Below are 16469 nucleotides of genomic sequence, written 5' to 3' on the forward strand. Positions count from 1 at the left end.
CAGGAAGCCTGCTTTTCTCCCTCTCCCACTCCCCCCGCTTATGTTCCCTCTCTCGTCTCTCTCTGTCAAATAAATAAATAAATAAATAAAATCTTTAAAAAAAAAAATCTATGCTTATTTTTTATTTTGTCATTATAGAGTTGAGTTTTTTAAGTCTGTCTGCAGGAAAAGCTTTCTCATAATACTGAAAGGTTTAACAGTTCTAAGGGATGGTGATTTTTAACTCTGAAATTTAAAATGCTTTACATATTAGACATATAACTTCATACGTTTCTACAACAAATAATTTAGTACTTACGTTCACTTAAAAGTTAAAAACTATGCTTGTAAGGGCAAGCTGATTTTATCCACCAATACTATATTGATTAATATGTGACTTTGCACACTTTATTCTGGTAACTTCATTCTGATGTCAACTGTTAGAGATCATCAAGACCCTTTGTCTTGGGGTGTCTGGGTGGCTAGCCTGGTTAAGCAGCTGCCTTCGGCCTGGGTCGTGATCTGAGTCCTGGGATCAAGCCCCACATGGGGCTCCCTGCTGTGCTGTCACGTTCTCTCTCTCTAAAATAAAATCTTTAAAAAAAATAAAAAAAAAAAGACCCCTTGTCTTAACTTTCTTTTATAGGTGTGCTGGAAAGGTTCACTCCAGCAGGCCTGGAATTAGCCTGAACTGTTTTCCTAAAGTTCCTTTATGGCGATGATCCCTGGTCAAGGCATGTTGTTTTGTAATCATGGATCTGAGGATAATCAGGGTGGTTTGTTCAGCTTGTCAGCACTGTTTGTGATTGATAATTTGCACCTGGTCTCAGTGAGGCCTTCCAGTGCCAGAGGGTTCTCCTACAGAGGCTGGTTACAGAACAGGAATATGCCCACAAGACCAGCAAAATTTAAGGAAGTCCAGCAAGACTCCATTTTAAGCTCCCTAGTTCCAAGGTGTTCTGCACACATTGGTGGTCCCTGATGCGAGAAATCTTGCACCTCAGGAAGGACCTTTCAAAAGGAAGGACAAGGGGCGCCTGGATGGCTCAGTGGGGTTAAACATCCGCCTTCAGCTCAGGTCATGATCTCAGGGTCCTGGGATCAGGCCCCGCATGGGCTTCCTGCTCGGCAGGGAGTCTGCTTCTCCCTCTCCCTCTGCCCCCCACCCAGCTTGTGCTCTTTTGCTCACTCTCTCTCAAATAAATAAAATCTTAAAAAAAGGAAGGACAATAGGAGCCTGCACCTGACCTCCCTGGGCCCCGGCCATGAGACTGGCTGTGACACATTATCCTTCCCTTGGTGCTACTCCTAGACTGTACCTTTTTCCTTTAATAAACTACAGATTTGAAAGCAATGTCATTTTGGGTCCTGTGAGTCTTTAGCAATTGAACTCTGGTCAACTGCCACTGCTAGTGCAATAAATCCAGTTACCCTAAAATTCACTTCTAAAAAGCAAAAATTTGGTGCACCTGGGTGGCTCAGTTGGTTGTTAAGTGTCTGCCTTCAGCTCAGGTCATAATCCCAGGGTCGTGGGATCAAGACCCACATTGGGCTCCCTGCTCAGGGGGTAGCCTGCTTCTCCCCCTGCTCATGCGCATGTGTGCTTGCGGTCAAATAAATAAATAAATCTTAAAAATAAAATAATAAAAAAATAAGCAAAAATTCTAAGTTGTCTCATGATTCCTGACTTCTGCAACGCAGCTATAGGTCAATATTAACCTGTTATTAGAAAAACTTAAGAGTGAGTTACCAGACCCAACTTTATAAGGACAGCATATGTGCTAAGTATATTGAGAGTAAAGGAAAACAAAAACACAATCATTGTTACCTTCATATTTTTCCAGAGCCTGAATAACATTAGGGAGTTGATTTATACCCTGATAGAGTCGGTAACAATCCTGTAAGTTTGCTGCTTGTCTCTGAAATTTCTTGGCAAGTCGGTTAAGATCTGGGAATCGACGAAGTAAATCTTCTTGTAAACTCTGCCTCAATTCTGCATCTTCTACAAAAGCTTCCACTAAATTCAGTCTGAAAAAAAATCGCACTGGAATTAATCTTAAATATTTTGGTATAAAATTAAAATCTGTCTACTAGGTACATAAGAATCAACTAAATGAACTCAAAAATTCTATGCAGGAAGCTTGACTCTATCCTTAAATGTCAGCTTCTTAGAGAGGATGGAAAGCGCCATAATACTGTGATGTAATAAGCACTTTCTGATTAGTTAACAACCAAACTAACACTTAGTTAAGTAGTATCAGAAGATATTAATATATACCCAATTTCGTTTGCCTTTCATCAAATTGCCTTTTCTTAAATATAAGGATTTCGTTATTGGAACACTGCTGTTACTGACACATTAGTGCACATGTAAACAATGATCTTCAATAAAACAATTACAATTCAAGAATGTTGCCAAATCCAATACTTATTCTATCAGAAGTTCTTATAAATTTTCAGAATGCATTCTACAATTACCTTATGACAGTACAAAGCCAAAAATTTCTAATTAAAAAACTGAAATAAGTTTATTGCTTCCCCTAAGTCAATATATAAAATCTTAGCCTATTCGAAGAACTACAAAACATGCAGCTCATATTGCTTTTGCAATTTATTGGAATCCACAGCTTTCCATTTTCTTCCTTGTAACTCACCGCAAGAAATGTTTCGGGGGAAGGGGAGGGGAAAAAAGGAAATGTTTTTACATCATGACCCAGCACATGCATGCATAGATATTGTAGGAGGCATCATATGCCACCTCAAAACATGCCACTTTAGAGTCCTTAAGGCCTATTTTGAGCTGACAACAATTAAGAAGCAAAAAGAAAAGCCCTCTGCCTTCTCCCTATTTGCCCAAAAGCAGGACATAAATTTACAGATGTCCTCTCCCTCCTCTTTACCAGAAAGAACAAAAGTTAACCACAACATTAGACTCTTATCAGCCTGGAAATGGTACCAGAGGAATCTACATAACAAATTTTAGCCTTTATCTACCATTAGCTTCCCATAATTTGCAGCCCTAGAAACTCAAAATCCTTCTCCTTTGTCTTGTCTCTTCTCTGAAAATTTATTGTTCCTTTGCTAAGATGTTATATATGCCCAAGTTCTCATCAACCCTGGAGTTACTTATCTGAGTGCTCCAGTGTAAAAGCATAAACTTGTTTTTCTCTTGTTAATCTGTCTTTTGTCAGTCTTATAGGGCCTCAGCCAGGGAACCTACTGAGGGTAGTAGAAAAAAAGAAATTTTCCTTCCCTACAATATATAATTAAAATAGGCTACACAAACAATACTTATTACTCTTACTATATGTAATGTATTGTTATTTTTCTTTCATATTTAATTTATCCAAAAATACTAGTTTTCACCCACTACACTAATTTCATAACTCACTACTGGGTCACAACTTGCAGTGTGAAAAGCTGTATTATAGATCCTACTGCAGTAACATATATATAGACAAAAGGTAAAGTTTAGTAATCAAAGGTAGGGTGGGGGCACCTGGCTGGCTGCCTCAGTTGGTAGAGCATGCAACTCTTTTTTTTTTAAGATTTTATTTATTCATTTGAGACAGAGAGAGAAAGAGACCATGAGCAGGGGTAAGAGGCAGAGAGAGGGCGAAGCAGGCTCCCCACTGAGCAGGGAGCTCAATGTGGGGCTCGATCCCAGGACCCCGAGACCACGACCCGAGCCGAAGGCAGAAGTTTAACCAACTGAGCCACCCAGGCGCCCCGAGCATGCAACTCTTAATCTTGGGGTCGTGAGTTTGAGCCACACGCTGGGCGAGGAGCCTACTTTAAAAAGGGGAGGGGGCAAGGAAAATCAACCATGGGCATAGCAAATGGTCCGAGGTTCAGAAGGCTATGAATGAGCAACCATTTCCTTGTATTTGTAAACTAGAAGAGCAGTAAATTAACCCTCAAACTACACAAGGAGAAAGGAAACAAATCAGCTTTCTAAGTTTCTTAACTATTTACTGATCTCTCCAACAGCATTTACAATTCCTCCATCATCAAAATGTTCTTCCAGCATATTATATAAGGGGAAAATTATGCTGCCCCCAGAGTAATCACCTAAGCAAGATTTCTGAACCTTGACAATACTGACATTTAGGCTAGACAATTCCTTGTCGTGAGGGGCTCTTCTGAGCTCTTTAACAACTTCTCTGAGTTCTACACTTGACACTCTGGTAACAACCAAAATGTCTCCAGACACTGCTATACGTCCCCTTGCCCCAGGCTGAGAACCACCAGCTTAAAGAAACTTGAATCACTTTTTAAAAGATGAAAAGGGAAAAATAACTAAAATCCTATAGAAATGTCAAGGTAGTATCTAGGCAGGGCGCCTGGGTGGCTCAATTGGTTAAGCGACTGCCTTCGGCTCAGGTCATGATCCTGGAGTCCCGGGATCGAGTCCCACATCGGGCTCCCTGCTCAGCAGGGAGTCTGCTTCTCCCTCTGACCCTCTTCCCTCTCGTGCTATCTCTCATTCTCTCTCTCTCAAATAAATAAATAAAATCTTAAAAAAAAAAAAAGGTAATATCTAGGCAGCTGGCAGCAGATACGCACTATGGCAAATGCCAAATTAGTGGGCGGGGGAGGTCCTGCTACCAAGCTGGTCTTATACTGTGTACCAGTCCCTGGGGCTATAAACAAACTTCTAGAACACTTCAGGTACTTACTGCTCCAGAAGACTTATATGGCTTGTACTCTAGATTTAAAAGACAAAACAGAACTTGAGCAGACAGATGCAGTCAAGTCCCATAATCCAATAAAGGAAATTTGGGTCTTCCTACCTAAACCTCTGGGGCTCTAACTGGCCATCTCTAAGTTCAGTTCAAGATCACCAGCACAGAAGTCACTTGGAAGCGGACAGTACAATATTCCTGGGGGTGAAATTTCCATGCGCTTCTCATGCACCAACAGTTTGATAAAGTCTGAGTCCTAACAATCACAAGAAAGCCCTGAGCTCCCATGATAAAGTGGGGAAAGTGACTAAAGGGGTGAGGAAAGGATAAAAGAAACCTGATGCTTGGCTGACTGACCCCTGATCTTTTTCTCTTCTTTTCCTAAGATTCCCGTATCCTTAGGCCACTCTTAGGTAATTGACGAATCCACAGAGAAGATATTTCTGATCAAGAATCTTCCAGGGGTGGGGCGCCTGGGTGGTTCAGTCAGTTAAGCGTCTCCTTTGGCTCAGGTCATGATCTCAGGGTCCTGGGATAGAGCTCTGCATCGGGTTCCCCACTCGGAGGGAAGCCTGTTTCTCCCTCTCCCTCTGCCTGCCACTCCCCCCTGCTTGTGCTGTCAATTAATAAAATATTAAAAAGAAGAAGAAGAAGAATATTCCAGGGGTGCCTGGGTGGCTTAGTTGGCTGTGTCCGACTCTTGGTTTCGGTTTAGGTCACGATCTCAGGGTGGTGGGATTGAGCCCTGCATGGGGTTCCATGCCCAGCAGAGTCTCCTGGAGATTCGCTCTCTCCCTCTGCCCCCTCCCTGTTTGTGCGTGCTCTAATAAATAAATCTTAAAAAAAAAAAAAATCTTCTTTTAAATCTTCTTAAAAAACAAAAGATGATCTTTTAAAAAAAAATGCTTCTTCCCTATTCCATCTATTTTATCACTGTTTCCTCTCAAACTGATCAGGGACTAGGTCCCAAGTCATCAGCACCACCTTTTGGCCCTGTAATCTGCCAAAACGACCAACACAAATGGAGAGAGGCACCCACTATGTTCTCTAGGTCTTTTAGAGAACAGAGTTGGTCCTTTGGCCACAGATATGCGCATCTACAAGCAAGATGATGACACTGTATAGACATCAGGGGAATGGCACTATTCAAAAAGTAACACCCCACGAACGTTACCATGGCAAAACTCAAAGAGTTTACACAGTGTTATCCAGCATGCTGATAACTAAGGGCAAGATTCTTGCCAAGAGAATTAGTGTATATACTGAGCATATTAAGCATTCAGCCTTTCCAACCTGTGAAGGAAAATGATCAGAGAAAACGGAAGCCAGGAGAAAAGTACCTGGGTCCAAGTGAAGCACCAGGCTGCTCCATGCAGAGAAGCACACTTTTTAAGAACTACAGAAAAGAGCCTGAGCTGCTGGAACCCATTCCCTATGAATTCATGGCATGATAGACATTAAAAAAAAAAAAAGACCTCTGGAATGTAGAAATGTTTCTCTTAGTTGAGTAGAAGTGTGATGTCCCCTCCCCCAAAGAAATACTTAAAGCAAACTTTGTGTCCTTAAAAAATAATCAACACCATTCAAGAGCATAGAGTTCCAGTAGGTCTCTAAGAAGTAAGACAGCAAGGGAATAAAACAGCTTCTAAAACATATAGTACAAGGCACTTTACACAGCCGCCTCAATCTTTGGTCCAGGTATCATTAAAAGCTCAATAAATTGCTAGTTTCACAGTCTGTTCAGTATGCCATTTCAGAAATAATTACAGTGTCAGTTCATGTGCTGGCTAACAAGTTTTTTAGAAGGATTGCTCTGCTAACTGTTTCTATGACAATGCCACTCTTAAATCACAATTTGAGAAGCTCCAAAGTTACTGTTGGCATAACACAGTATACCTGTCAATCCTACACAATAAAATTACTCAGCTGTACACAATATGACACAGCAATTTGCAAATTGACTAGAATAAAAGAATTTTTTAGGGTCAGTTCATCTCTAAAATTGGAAGAGAGTAAATCATGAAATTAATCATGAAAAGTTTGGTATCCTAAAAAACCCACATTCTGTCCTTTCTTTAAAACTAGCATTTCTGGGGATGTCTAGGTGGCTCAGTCAGTTAAGCGTCTGACTCTTGGATTCAGCTCAGGTCACGATCTCACGGGTTGCAGGGCTCTGTGCTCAGCATGGAGTCTGCGTGAAACAGGATTCTCTCCCTCTGCCCCACCCCTGACTCGCATTCTCCCACTCTCTCAAGTAAGTCTTAAAATTTTTTTTAAAAAACTAGCATTTCTGATCTCTGATTTTAAGAACAGCTGCCTGGCATTTCACAACAGCATATTCATATGGCTGAGAACAATTTTGGTCCCTAAAGAACTACAATCATAAATTTCTGAGTCTCTTCTTTACCTGTTCTCACATGATTAAATGCAGTCAGAACCACTCATCTGATGTGTACTCTGCTAGGCCTGAGAAGATTAAAAAAGGAAAAGCATGACAAGACATAAAGAGAGGAACATGTTTTTAAGGAATATTCAATCTAGTGGAGGACATGCTCCATCTTACAGTTAGTGCTGAGATAAAAAATGTAATGAAACATGATATGGATAAGAAAACTTCACTTTGGGGCATTTCATCTGCCTGTACTTTGCACAGTTGGGATTTACAGAAATAGGACTTGGGGGAGACTACTTGGGATGGGAGGCCACAGCAGAGACTTGAAGGGAGAAAAGTAACAGGATGCAATGGGAAATTGAAGCAGAGAAAGAATAGGAAAAACTATGTCCAAAGGTAAAATGAAAAGGTTGGCTTTGGAAAGGAAAAAGCACTATTTCTTCTTCTAAGAGCCAGGGAGTAAGACTGAAAATACAGATATATTTTGAGATTATAAGGATTAAGGAGATGATCTGCTTAGAGGTAGGAGGCAGCTGAAGACTTTCAAGAAAAGTGTAAAATTTTGGATTGGTCCCTTTAATTTGTCACGTAATAAAAGTAAAAGGAGACACACTCTGGGCCTGGACTAGTAACTGAAGATAACCTTACACAAAAGGATAATATAACCTGGAAAGACATAAGTGTAGGGACCTAGGAGTACACCTCTGCCTCAAAAAGCATGATATACTATCACATAAGCTTCATCACTATTTATCTAAATTTACAGGAACCATACTTTAATTCAGAGACTTATGTTTCTATTAAAATTGCTACATGGGGCACCTGGGTGGCTCAGTCGTTAGGCATCTGCCTTCATCTCAGGCCCTAATCACAAGGTCCTGGGATTGAGCCCAGCATCGGGCTCCCTGTTCCGTGGGGAGCCTGCTTCTCCCTCTGCCTGCTGCTCCCCCTGCTTGTGTTCCCTCTCTCGCTGTGTCTCTCTCTGTCAAATAAATAAAATCTTTAAAACAAATAGTAATATGAACAAAGTTCTTTTTTTTAATTCAAATATTTTTATTTTATATACAAAGAGCTGGCATTAGGGTAGGTATCTTGGACATCTGTAGTTAGGTAGGTCTCTCTTGGGATGACCCATTCAAGGAAGTTCACTTAATCCAATTTCATGAAGCCCATATTCTTCAGGCACTGACAAACACTAGTGGCACATATTGAGGCCCTATTTCTGGATCAGACCATGTCAGTTTATGCTGATGAGGCAAGGACGAGAATCCTGGCTGAATTTCTTTTTTAAATACTTTTTTTTCTTTTTTTAAAGTAAACTCTACCCCCAACATGGGGCTTGAACTCATGACCCGGAGATCAAGAGTTGTAAGCTCTACTGACTGAGCCAGCCAGGTGCCCCTAGCCAATTTTTTTTTAAATGACTCCAGAAAGGAACCATCTTGCTCTCTTGGAAGCAATGAATCAAAAGGTGGACAGAGTTCTTATTATAATTTCTAATTTGATTGTTAGATGAAGTACAAAAAAGAAGAAATTACCTTGATACTCGCCCCTAAAAGGTAGTAAAAATAACTTACCATTCTCATTGAAGACGAAAGTATTTAAGCCATTAGCTAAAAATAAAAAGTATCTGTAGTCTCAGTGCAAATAGGTTTTAGTGAATGGAAACAGCATGACAACAGATACAGCCATTCCATGGATATAACTTAAATAAAAGTCAAAATAATATGTTCCATTTCTAGTAGTCCAATTAGGATCAAATTAAATAGTACTGATAGAAGTAATAAATACAGTGCAGCAATTAATTAAGCACCTGGGCTCTGTAGTCAGGCCAGCCTGGCTTTAAATCCAATCTCCACCACATTACAGCTGATGAATTCGAGATGCTTAGCAAACTGCCAGGCAGGCACAAAGTAGATACCAGTCTTATCACCCTCCGCCTTCTAATAGCTTGACAATAATCTAAAGGTAATCCCATTTCCGTCATTATTGCTGAAGTTATCAACAAGGCTATTATCCTTCATAAGATGTATGCACCAAACTCAAGTATCTAGTCACATCTGTCCCTACCTCTGCTCTAATGAAAACAGAAGAAAGAGAAATCTTTGCTCTCCTTAAAAGAATTCACCCACAGCATCCAGGCACCCCTCCAACTATGATTTTTGGAAAAAAAGGACTAATGTAAGAGTGAACCATATAAAATGACTCCATTTATATAAAGTTCATGGAGCGCCTGGGTGGCTCAGTTGGCTAAGCATCCGACTCTTGGGTTTCAAGCTCAGGTCATGATCTCAGGGTCTTGAGATCAAGCCCAGTGTCTGGCTCCATGCTTAGTGCAGCCTGTTTGGGATGCTCTCTCCCTTCTCCCTCTGCCCCTCTCCACACCCCCATGCACTCAGTGTCTTAAAATATTTTTTTTTAAGATTTTATTTATTTATTTGAGGGAGAGAGAGAGAGAGAGAGAAACAGCACTAGAGGGGAGAGGGTCAGAGGGAGAAGCAGGCTCCCTGCTGAGCTGGGAGCTCAATGTGGGACTCGATCCCAGGACACCAGGATCATGAAAAGAGATGACCCAAAGGCAGTCAGTTAACCAACTGAGCCACCCAAGTGCCCCATGCACTCACTGTCTTAAAATCTGACCCAAAGGCAGCCACTTAACCAACGGAGCCACCCAGGTGCCCCACGCACTGTCTTAAAATCTTAAAAATAAATAAAGTTCAAAAATGGGTAAAACTAATTAATCTATAAATGTTAAGAAGACAGTAATCACTTTTGAAATGAGATGGGGTAGTAACTAGCAGAAGAATCCAGGGGAGTTACTAGGGATGCTAGTCATGTTGTTTCTTGATCTGACTGTTGTTACACTGATGTTGTTCACTTTGTGAAAACCCACCAAGCTGCACACTTAGAATTTGTGCTCTTATGGATATTATACTTCAATGAAAAGTCTTAAAACTCATATCTAAAAGAAAAGATAAAAACAAAATATACCCAAGTGCTAATCATATTCGGGTAGCAGGATTATAAAACTTTTTCTTTCATTTCCTCAATTTTAAGAGATTTTCTGAAATATATGTTTAGGCTGCCTTAAATCCTTTCTAAAATAATTGTTTCCTATGTACTGGACCTTCTTCAAAATACTTTATAATATATATATTAAATCATCTAGTCTTCATAACTCTTATGAAGTAGGTTATTACTGTCATTTTAAAAGGAAGGAACTACAACACTGAGGTTAAGTAACTCGCCCAAGATGACACAGCTAATAAGTGGTAGAGCCATAATTTGAACCAAGATACCCAGGCTCCCAAGTTCATGCTCTGAAGCACTATCCATCCATTTTCATAATAAAACCTTACCTTTTTATAGTGGAAAAAATAGTAATTAATAAACTAAGTTACTCTATCAATCTAAATCATTGCTACTCTATTACTGTGTAGGTAGCTCTCTGTGTAGTCAGATACTAAAATATAGGAGCAAATCTGCATACTACAGTGGCATAATCCTGGAGTAATGAGAAGTTATCAAAGCTTACAGAAGTGGACATGAAAAATATACCTCTCTTCTATTCTGTTCTTATCCATGAGAGGCTGCTTAATCCACTGGTTAACCAGTCTTTGTCCTTGAGGGGTTTTGCATTTATTCAGCAATGCAGCCAGAGACTGAGAGCCAGTAGTATCTTCAACAGACCCCTAGCAAACAAACAAACAAACAAACAAAATAGGAAGAATAGCATGCTCATTAGTGAAAACCTTACTGTGCCATGAAAAATAATTAAAGAATTTTGGAAACAAGAACACTTAATATTCTGTAAATACTAAATGAGAAATCTGCACAGAAGTTCCCCTTCCTCAGCTGGGTCACTGTCAAGCTGGATGGCAGTCTATACTGCAGCACCTGAGTATTTTGAATCCACACAGTCCAAGTGCTGGCTTCCCAGATGCCATCTTATGTTTAATCTAACACCTCCCATTTCCATTCTTTTAAGACCTCCACAGTGTGGCGATTTCACTTTAAATACTGTCCCATTTTGGGGTGCCTGGGTAGCTCAGTCAGTGAAGCGTCTGTCTTCAGCTAAGGTCATGAGCTCAGGGTCCTGGGACTGAGTCCTGCATTGGCCTCCCTGCTCAGGGGGGAGTCTGCTGCAATTTCTCTCTCTCCCTCCCTCTGCCCCTCTCCTGCTCGTGCTCAAGCTCTCACTCTGTCTCTCTCTCACATAAATAAATAAAAATCTTAAAAAAAAAAAAATACTGTTCCATTTTGTCATTCTAACTCATCTCTGGAGAACTGGTACTAATGGCCAGACCAAGCCCACTGAAAGTCTTGAGTAAAGCAATCCCACGGTCATTTGAAAACAGCATGTGAGAGGCTCCCAGTTGTGTGAAAGCCTAGCTTGTGTCTTATGGTGCTTTAGAAAGTGTGTATGCATGTTTAAATGCATAATATATATTAGTATGTGTTGCCATGGCCATATGTTGAAGGCCAACATAATTGGTAGACAGGGTCCACTAGAGGAAATGAAACAGTCTTTTTGGTGGCTATTAAAGCAAAATGTGTGTAAAGAAATAAATTTTTTTTCTTAAAAAAAAAAAAAAACCACCACAAACTCTTCCTAAAAAATCAAACTTCCGGGCGCCTGGGTGGCTCAGTTGGTTAAGCGACTGCCTTCGGCTCAGGTCATGATCCTGGAGTCCTGGGATCGAGTCCCGCATCGGGCTCCCTGCTCAGCAGGGAGTCTGCTTCTCCCTCTGACCCTCCCCCCTCTCATGTGCTCTCTCTCTCTCGCTCTCTCAAATAAATAAAATCTTTAAAAAAAAAAAAATCAAACTTCCAACCTTTTAATCTGTATTTTCTGCACTGTTATTTTTCCTCAAACCAAAATCACTTTATAATTACTAGTTTTATACATAAAACTTAAAATGTAATTTTTTAAAAAACTGCCATTAATAAAGCTATTCATAAAGTTAAGACAAATACTATTTATATAGCAACTAGAAAAATTTTTAAAAACTGCTTATCTATTCTAAGTATAATAATATTTCAAAATATTTAAGCTCCTTAATAGTATTCTTCAGTATATAATAAAGGAAACATCTTATAATAACCATTCAATATTTTTAACCGTGTATTTTTTTTTTTTTTTTTTTTTTACCTGGAAAAGGTTAAGGGCTCTGACTGCTGCAATATCCAACTTCATGTACTGGCTGAAGTCAAAAGTAGTCAGTTCAAACTGTCCAAAGTTTGAATCATCTGATAAGAGTTCTAAAAACTTGATTACTGCAGACAATGCTGAAGCTGCAACCTAAGATGAAGAATTTAAAAGGAAAGATTCTATCACTAAAATCCTAGAGATTAAAAAACAAAAACAAAAACAAAAAAAACGGCAAAATGGAAATAAATTCTAAACGTGATCATTTTCCTTGGTGTTCCTTCCCAATCCAAATCAAGAAAATCAGAAAAGTTTAAATAAATGGGCGCCTGGGTGGCTCAGCTGGTTAAGCTACTGCCTTCGGCTCAGGTCATGATCCTGGAGTCCCGGGATCGAGTCCCGCATCGGGCTCCCTGCTCAGCAGGGAGTCTGCTTCTCCCTCTGACCCTCCCTCCTCTCATGTGCTCTCTCTCATTCTCTCTTTCAAATAAATAAAATCTTTAAAAAAAAATTTAAAAAAAAGAAAATGATTTTTAGAAAGTCAAAATTTACTGTAATAGTAACACTATTTGTAATAGCCAAAAGAGGAAATGACACAAATGCCTACCAAGTTTGGTATGTTCACCCCTATGGTATAATGCACAAAAAGATATAAGCACCAACAATGCAGTGACACACGACAATATGGATAAATCTCACAAATACTAAACAAAAGAAGCCAGGCACAAAAGGCTACAAACTATATGATTCATTAATATAAACTATAAAAACAGGCCAAACTAATCTGTGCTGTCAGAGTTAAGAACCAGGGTTACGTCTGGTGGGTAATGATTGTAAGTTAGCATAAAAAAAGGTCTTTGAAGTGCTGGTACCATCTGGTTTCATGGATGCTGGCTATTTGGGTATTTGCAATTTACAAAAATTCAGTTAGGGGCGCCTGGGTGGCTCAGTCGGTTAAGCGGCTGCCTTCAGCTCACGTCATGATCCTGGGGTCCTGGGATCGAGCCCCACATCCGGCTCCCTGCTCAGCGGGGAGCCTGCTTCTCCCTCTCCATCTGCCTGCCACTCTGCCTACTTGTGTTCTCTGTCAAATAAATAAAATATTTAAAAAGAAAAATTTAAAAAAAATTCAGTTATACACTTGTGATATATGCACTTACCTACATGTGTATTTAATAAGAATTTCAGTGCGCCTGGGTGGCTCAGTCGGTTAAGTGTATGACTCTCAATTTTCGCTCAGGGTCGTGAGATAGGGCCCTACACGGGGTCTGTGCTTAGTGTGGAGTCTGCTTGAGATTCTGCCTCTCCCTCTGTCCCTCCTCCCACTCAAGCGCCCGCTCTCTAAAATAAATAAAATCTTTTGAAAATAAGTAAGTTTAAATAAACTGTCTATGTTATTACTATAACATAAGAAGTTTCAGGACATCAAACTGAGAGCCCAAAGACGAATCCTACATACTAAAACATACTTGAGAGCGCCTGGGTGGCTCAGTCAGTTAACCGAATGCCTTCAGCTCAGGTCATGATCCCAGGGGCCTGGGATCCAACCCCGCATCGGTCTCCCTGCTCAGCAGAGTCTGCTTCTCGCTGTCTCTCTCCCTCTACCTCTCCCCCTGCTTGTGCTCACTCTCTGTCAAAAAAATAAATAAAATATACTTGGTACTGGATTGTAAATTGTAACCTATTTTCCCTAATTGAAAACAGTCATCTATGTGTCCTTGCCAAACTCTAGCAAATGTGTAAGACTGTCAGAACCTCCTACGATGTTACCACACAGATAGAAACACTTTTCAGTAACCCTAAAAGCTTCTTGGTATTTTCAAGAGGGAAGGTTTTTTTATTATTATTATTTAACATATAAAGTATTATTTGTTTCAGGGGGACAGGTCTGTGATTCATCAGTCTTACACAATAACACAGCATTCACCACAACACACGTCCTCCCCGATGTCTATCACCCAGCTACTCCATCTCTCCCACCAACCTCCACTCCAGCAACCCTCAGCTTGTTTCCTGAGATTAAGAGTCTCTTATGGTTTGTCTCCCTCTCTGGTTTCTTCTTGTTTCATTTCTTCCTCTCTTCCCCTATGATCCTCTGCCTTATTTCTCAAATTCCACATATCAGTGAGATCATATGATAATTGACTTTCTCTGATTGACTTATTTCGCTTAGCAGAATATCCTCTAGTTCCATCCACGTCATTGCAAATGGCAAGATTTCATTTTTGATGACTGCATAATATTCCGTGTGTGTGTGTGTGTGTGTGTGTGTGTGTGTGTGTGTGTGTGTGTGTGTGTGTACACACACCACATCTATATCCATTCATCTGTGGATGGACATCTGGGCTCTTTCCATAGTGTGGCTATTGTGGACATCGCTGCTTTAAACATTGGGGTGCAGGTGCCCCTTCGGATCACTACATTTGTATCTTGGGGGTAAACACCTTGTAGTGAAATCGCTAGGTCGTAGGGTAGCTCTATTTTCAACTTTTTGAGGAACCTCCATACTGTTTTCTAGAGTAGCTGCACCAGCTTGCATTCCCACCAACAGCATAGGAGGGTTCCCCTTTCTCTGCATCCTCATCAACATCTGCAACTTCCTGATTGTCATTCTGACTGGTGTGAGGTGGTATCTCATTGTGGTTTTGATTTGTATTTCCCTGATGCCGAGTGATGCTGAGCCCTTTTTCATGTGTCTGTTGGCCATTTGGATGTCTTCTGTGCAGAAATGTCATGTCTTCTGCCCATTTCTTGATTGGATTATTTGTTCTTGGGGTGTTGAGTTTGAGAAGTTCTTTATAGATTTTGGATACTAGTCCTTTATCTGATATGTCATTTGCAAATAACTCTCCCCATTCTGTCGGTTGTCTTCTGGTTTTGTTGACTGTTTCCTTTGCTATGCAAAGCTTTTTATCTTGCTAAAGTCTCAATAGTTCATGTTTGCCCTTGTTTCCCTTGCCTTTGTGGATGTTTCTAGGAAGAAGTTGCTGCAGCCGAGGTTGAAAAGGTTGCTGCCTGTATTCTACTCAAGGATTTTGATGGATTCCTATCTCACATTTAGGTCTTTCATCCACTTTGAGTCTATTTTCGTGTATGGTGTAAGGAAATGGTCCAGTTTCATTCTTCTGCACGTGGCTCTCCAATTTTCCCAATGCCATTTGTTGAAAAGACTGTCTTTTTTCCACTGGATATTCTTTCCTGCTTTGTCGAAGATAGTTGACCATAGAGTTGAGAGTCCATTTCTGGGTTCTCTATTCTGTTCCACTGATCTGTGTGTCTGTGTGTGTGCCAATACCATAATGTCTTGATGATTACAGCATTGTAATAGAGCTTAAAGTCCAGAACTGTGATGCCACCAGCTTTGGATTTCATTTTCAACATTCCTCTGGCTATTTGGGGTCTTTTCTGCTTCCATACAAATTTTAGGATCATTTGTCCCACCTCTGAAAAAAACTGATGGTATTTTGATAGAGAGTCCATTGAATATGTAGATTGCTCTAGGTAGCACAGACATTTTAACGATATTTCTTCTTCCAATCCATGAGCATGGAATGTTTTTCCATTTCTTTGTGTCTTCTTCAATTTCTTTCATGAGTATTCTATAGTTTTCTGAGTACAGATCCTTTGCCTCTTTGGTTAGATTTATTCCTACATATCTTGTTTTTTGGTGCAATTGTAAATGGGATCGACTCCTTAATTTCTCTTTCTTCTGTCTCATTGTTAGTGTAAAGAAATGCAACTGATTTCTGTGCATATATTTTATATCCTGCCACTTTACTGAATTCCTGTATGAGTTCTAGCAGTTTTGGGGTGGAGTCTTTTGGGTATTCCACATAAAGTATCATACCACCTGCGAAGAGTGAGAGTTTGACTTCTTTGCCGATTCGGATGCCTTTTACTTCTTTTTGTTGTTTGACTGCTGAGGTTAGGACTTCTAGTACTACGCTGAACAATGGTGGTGATAGTGGATATCCCTGCCATGCTCCTGATCTTAGGGGAAAAGCTCTCAGTTTTTCCCCATTGAGAATGATATTCACTGTGGGCTTTTCATAGGTGCCTTTTATGATATTGAGATATGTACCCTCTATCCCTACACTGTGAAGAGTTTTAATCAAGAAAGAATGTTGTACTTTGTCAAATGTATTTTCTGCATCTATTGAGAGGATCATATAGTTCTTGCCCTTTTTTTTTTTTTAAAGATTTTACTTATTTATTTGACAGAGAGACAGAGAGAAAAAGCACAAGTAGGCAGAGCGGCAGGCAG

The 16469-nt window shown here is 40.1% G+C and overlaps 1 protein-coding gene across 1 annotated transcript in view; it reads right to left on the minus strand.

Moving 5' to 3' along the window:
* Window positions 1-16469, minus strand: part of MSH2 (mutS homolog 2) — a 75584-nt gene that overhangs the window by 39550 nt on the left and 19565 nt on the right. The window contains exons 5-7 of the mRNA XM_028104039.2: window positions 12209-12358; window positions 10615-10748; window positions 1808-2007 (exon numbers count right to left, since the gene is read on the minus strand). Coding sequence (XP_027959840.1) covers window positions 1808-2007; window positions 10615-10748; window positions 12209-12358 — 484 coding nt within the window. The remainder of the gene's footprint in view (window positions 1-1807; window positions 2008-10614; window positions 10749-12208; window positions 12359-16469) is intronic.

The sequence above is a fragment of the Eumetopias jubatus genome, unplaced genomic scaffold, assembly GCF_037043125.1.
Source record: "Eumetopias jubatus isolate StellerSeaLion01/CBP00866 unplaced genomic scaffold, mEumJub1_p1.0 scaffold_9, whole genome shotgun sequence".
Lineage (NCBI taxonomy): Eukaryota > Metazoa > Chordata > Mammalia > Carnivora > Otariidae > Eumetopias > Eumetopias jubatus.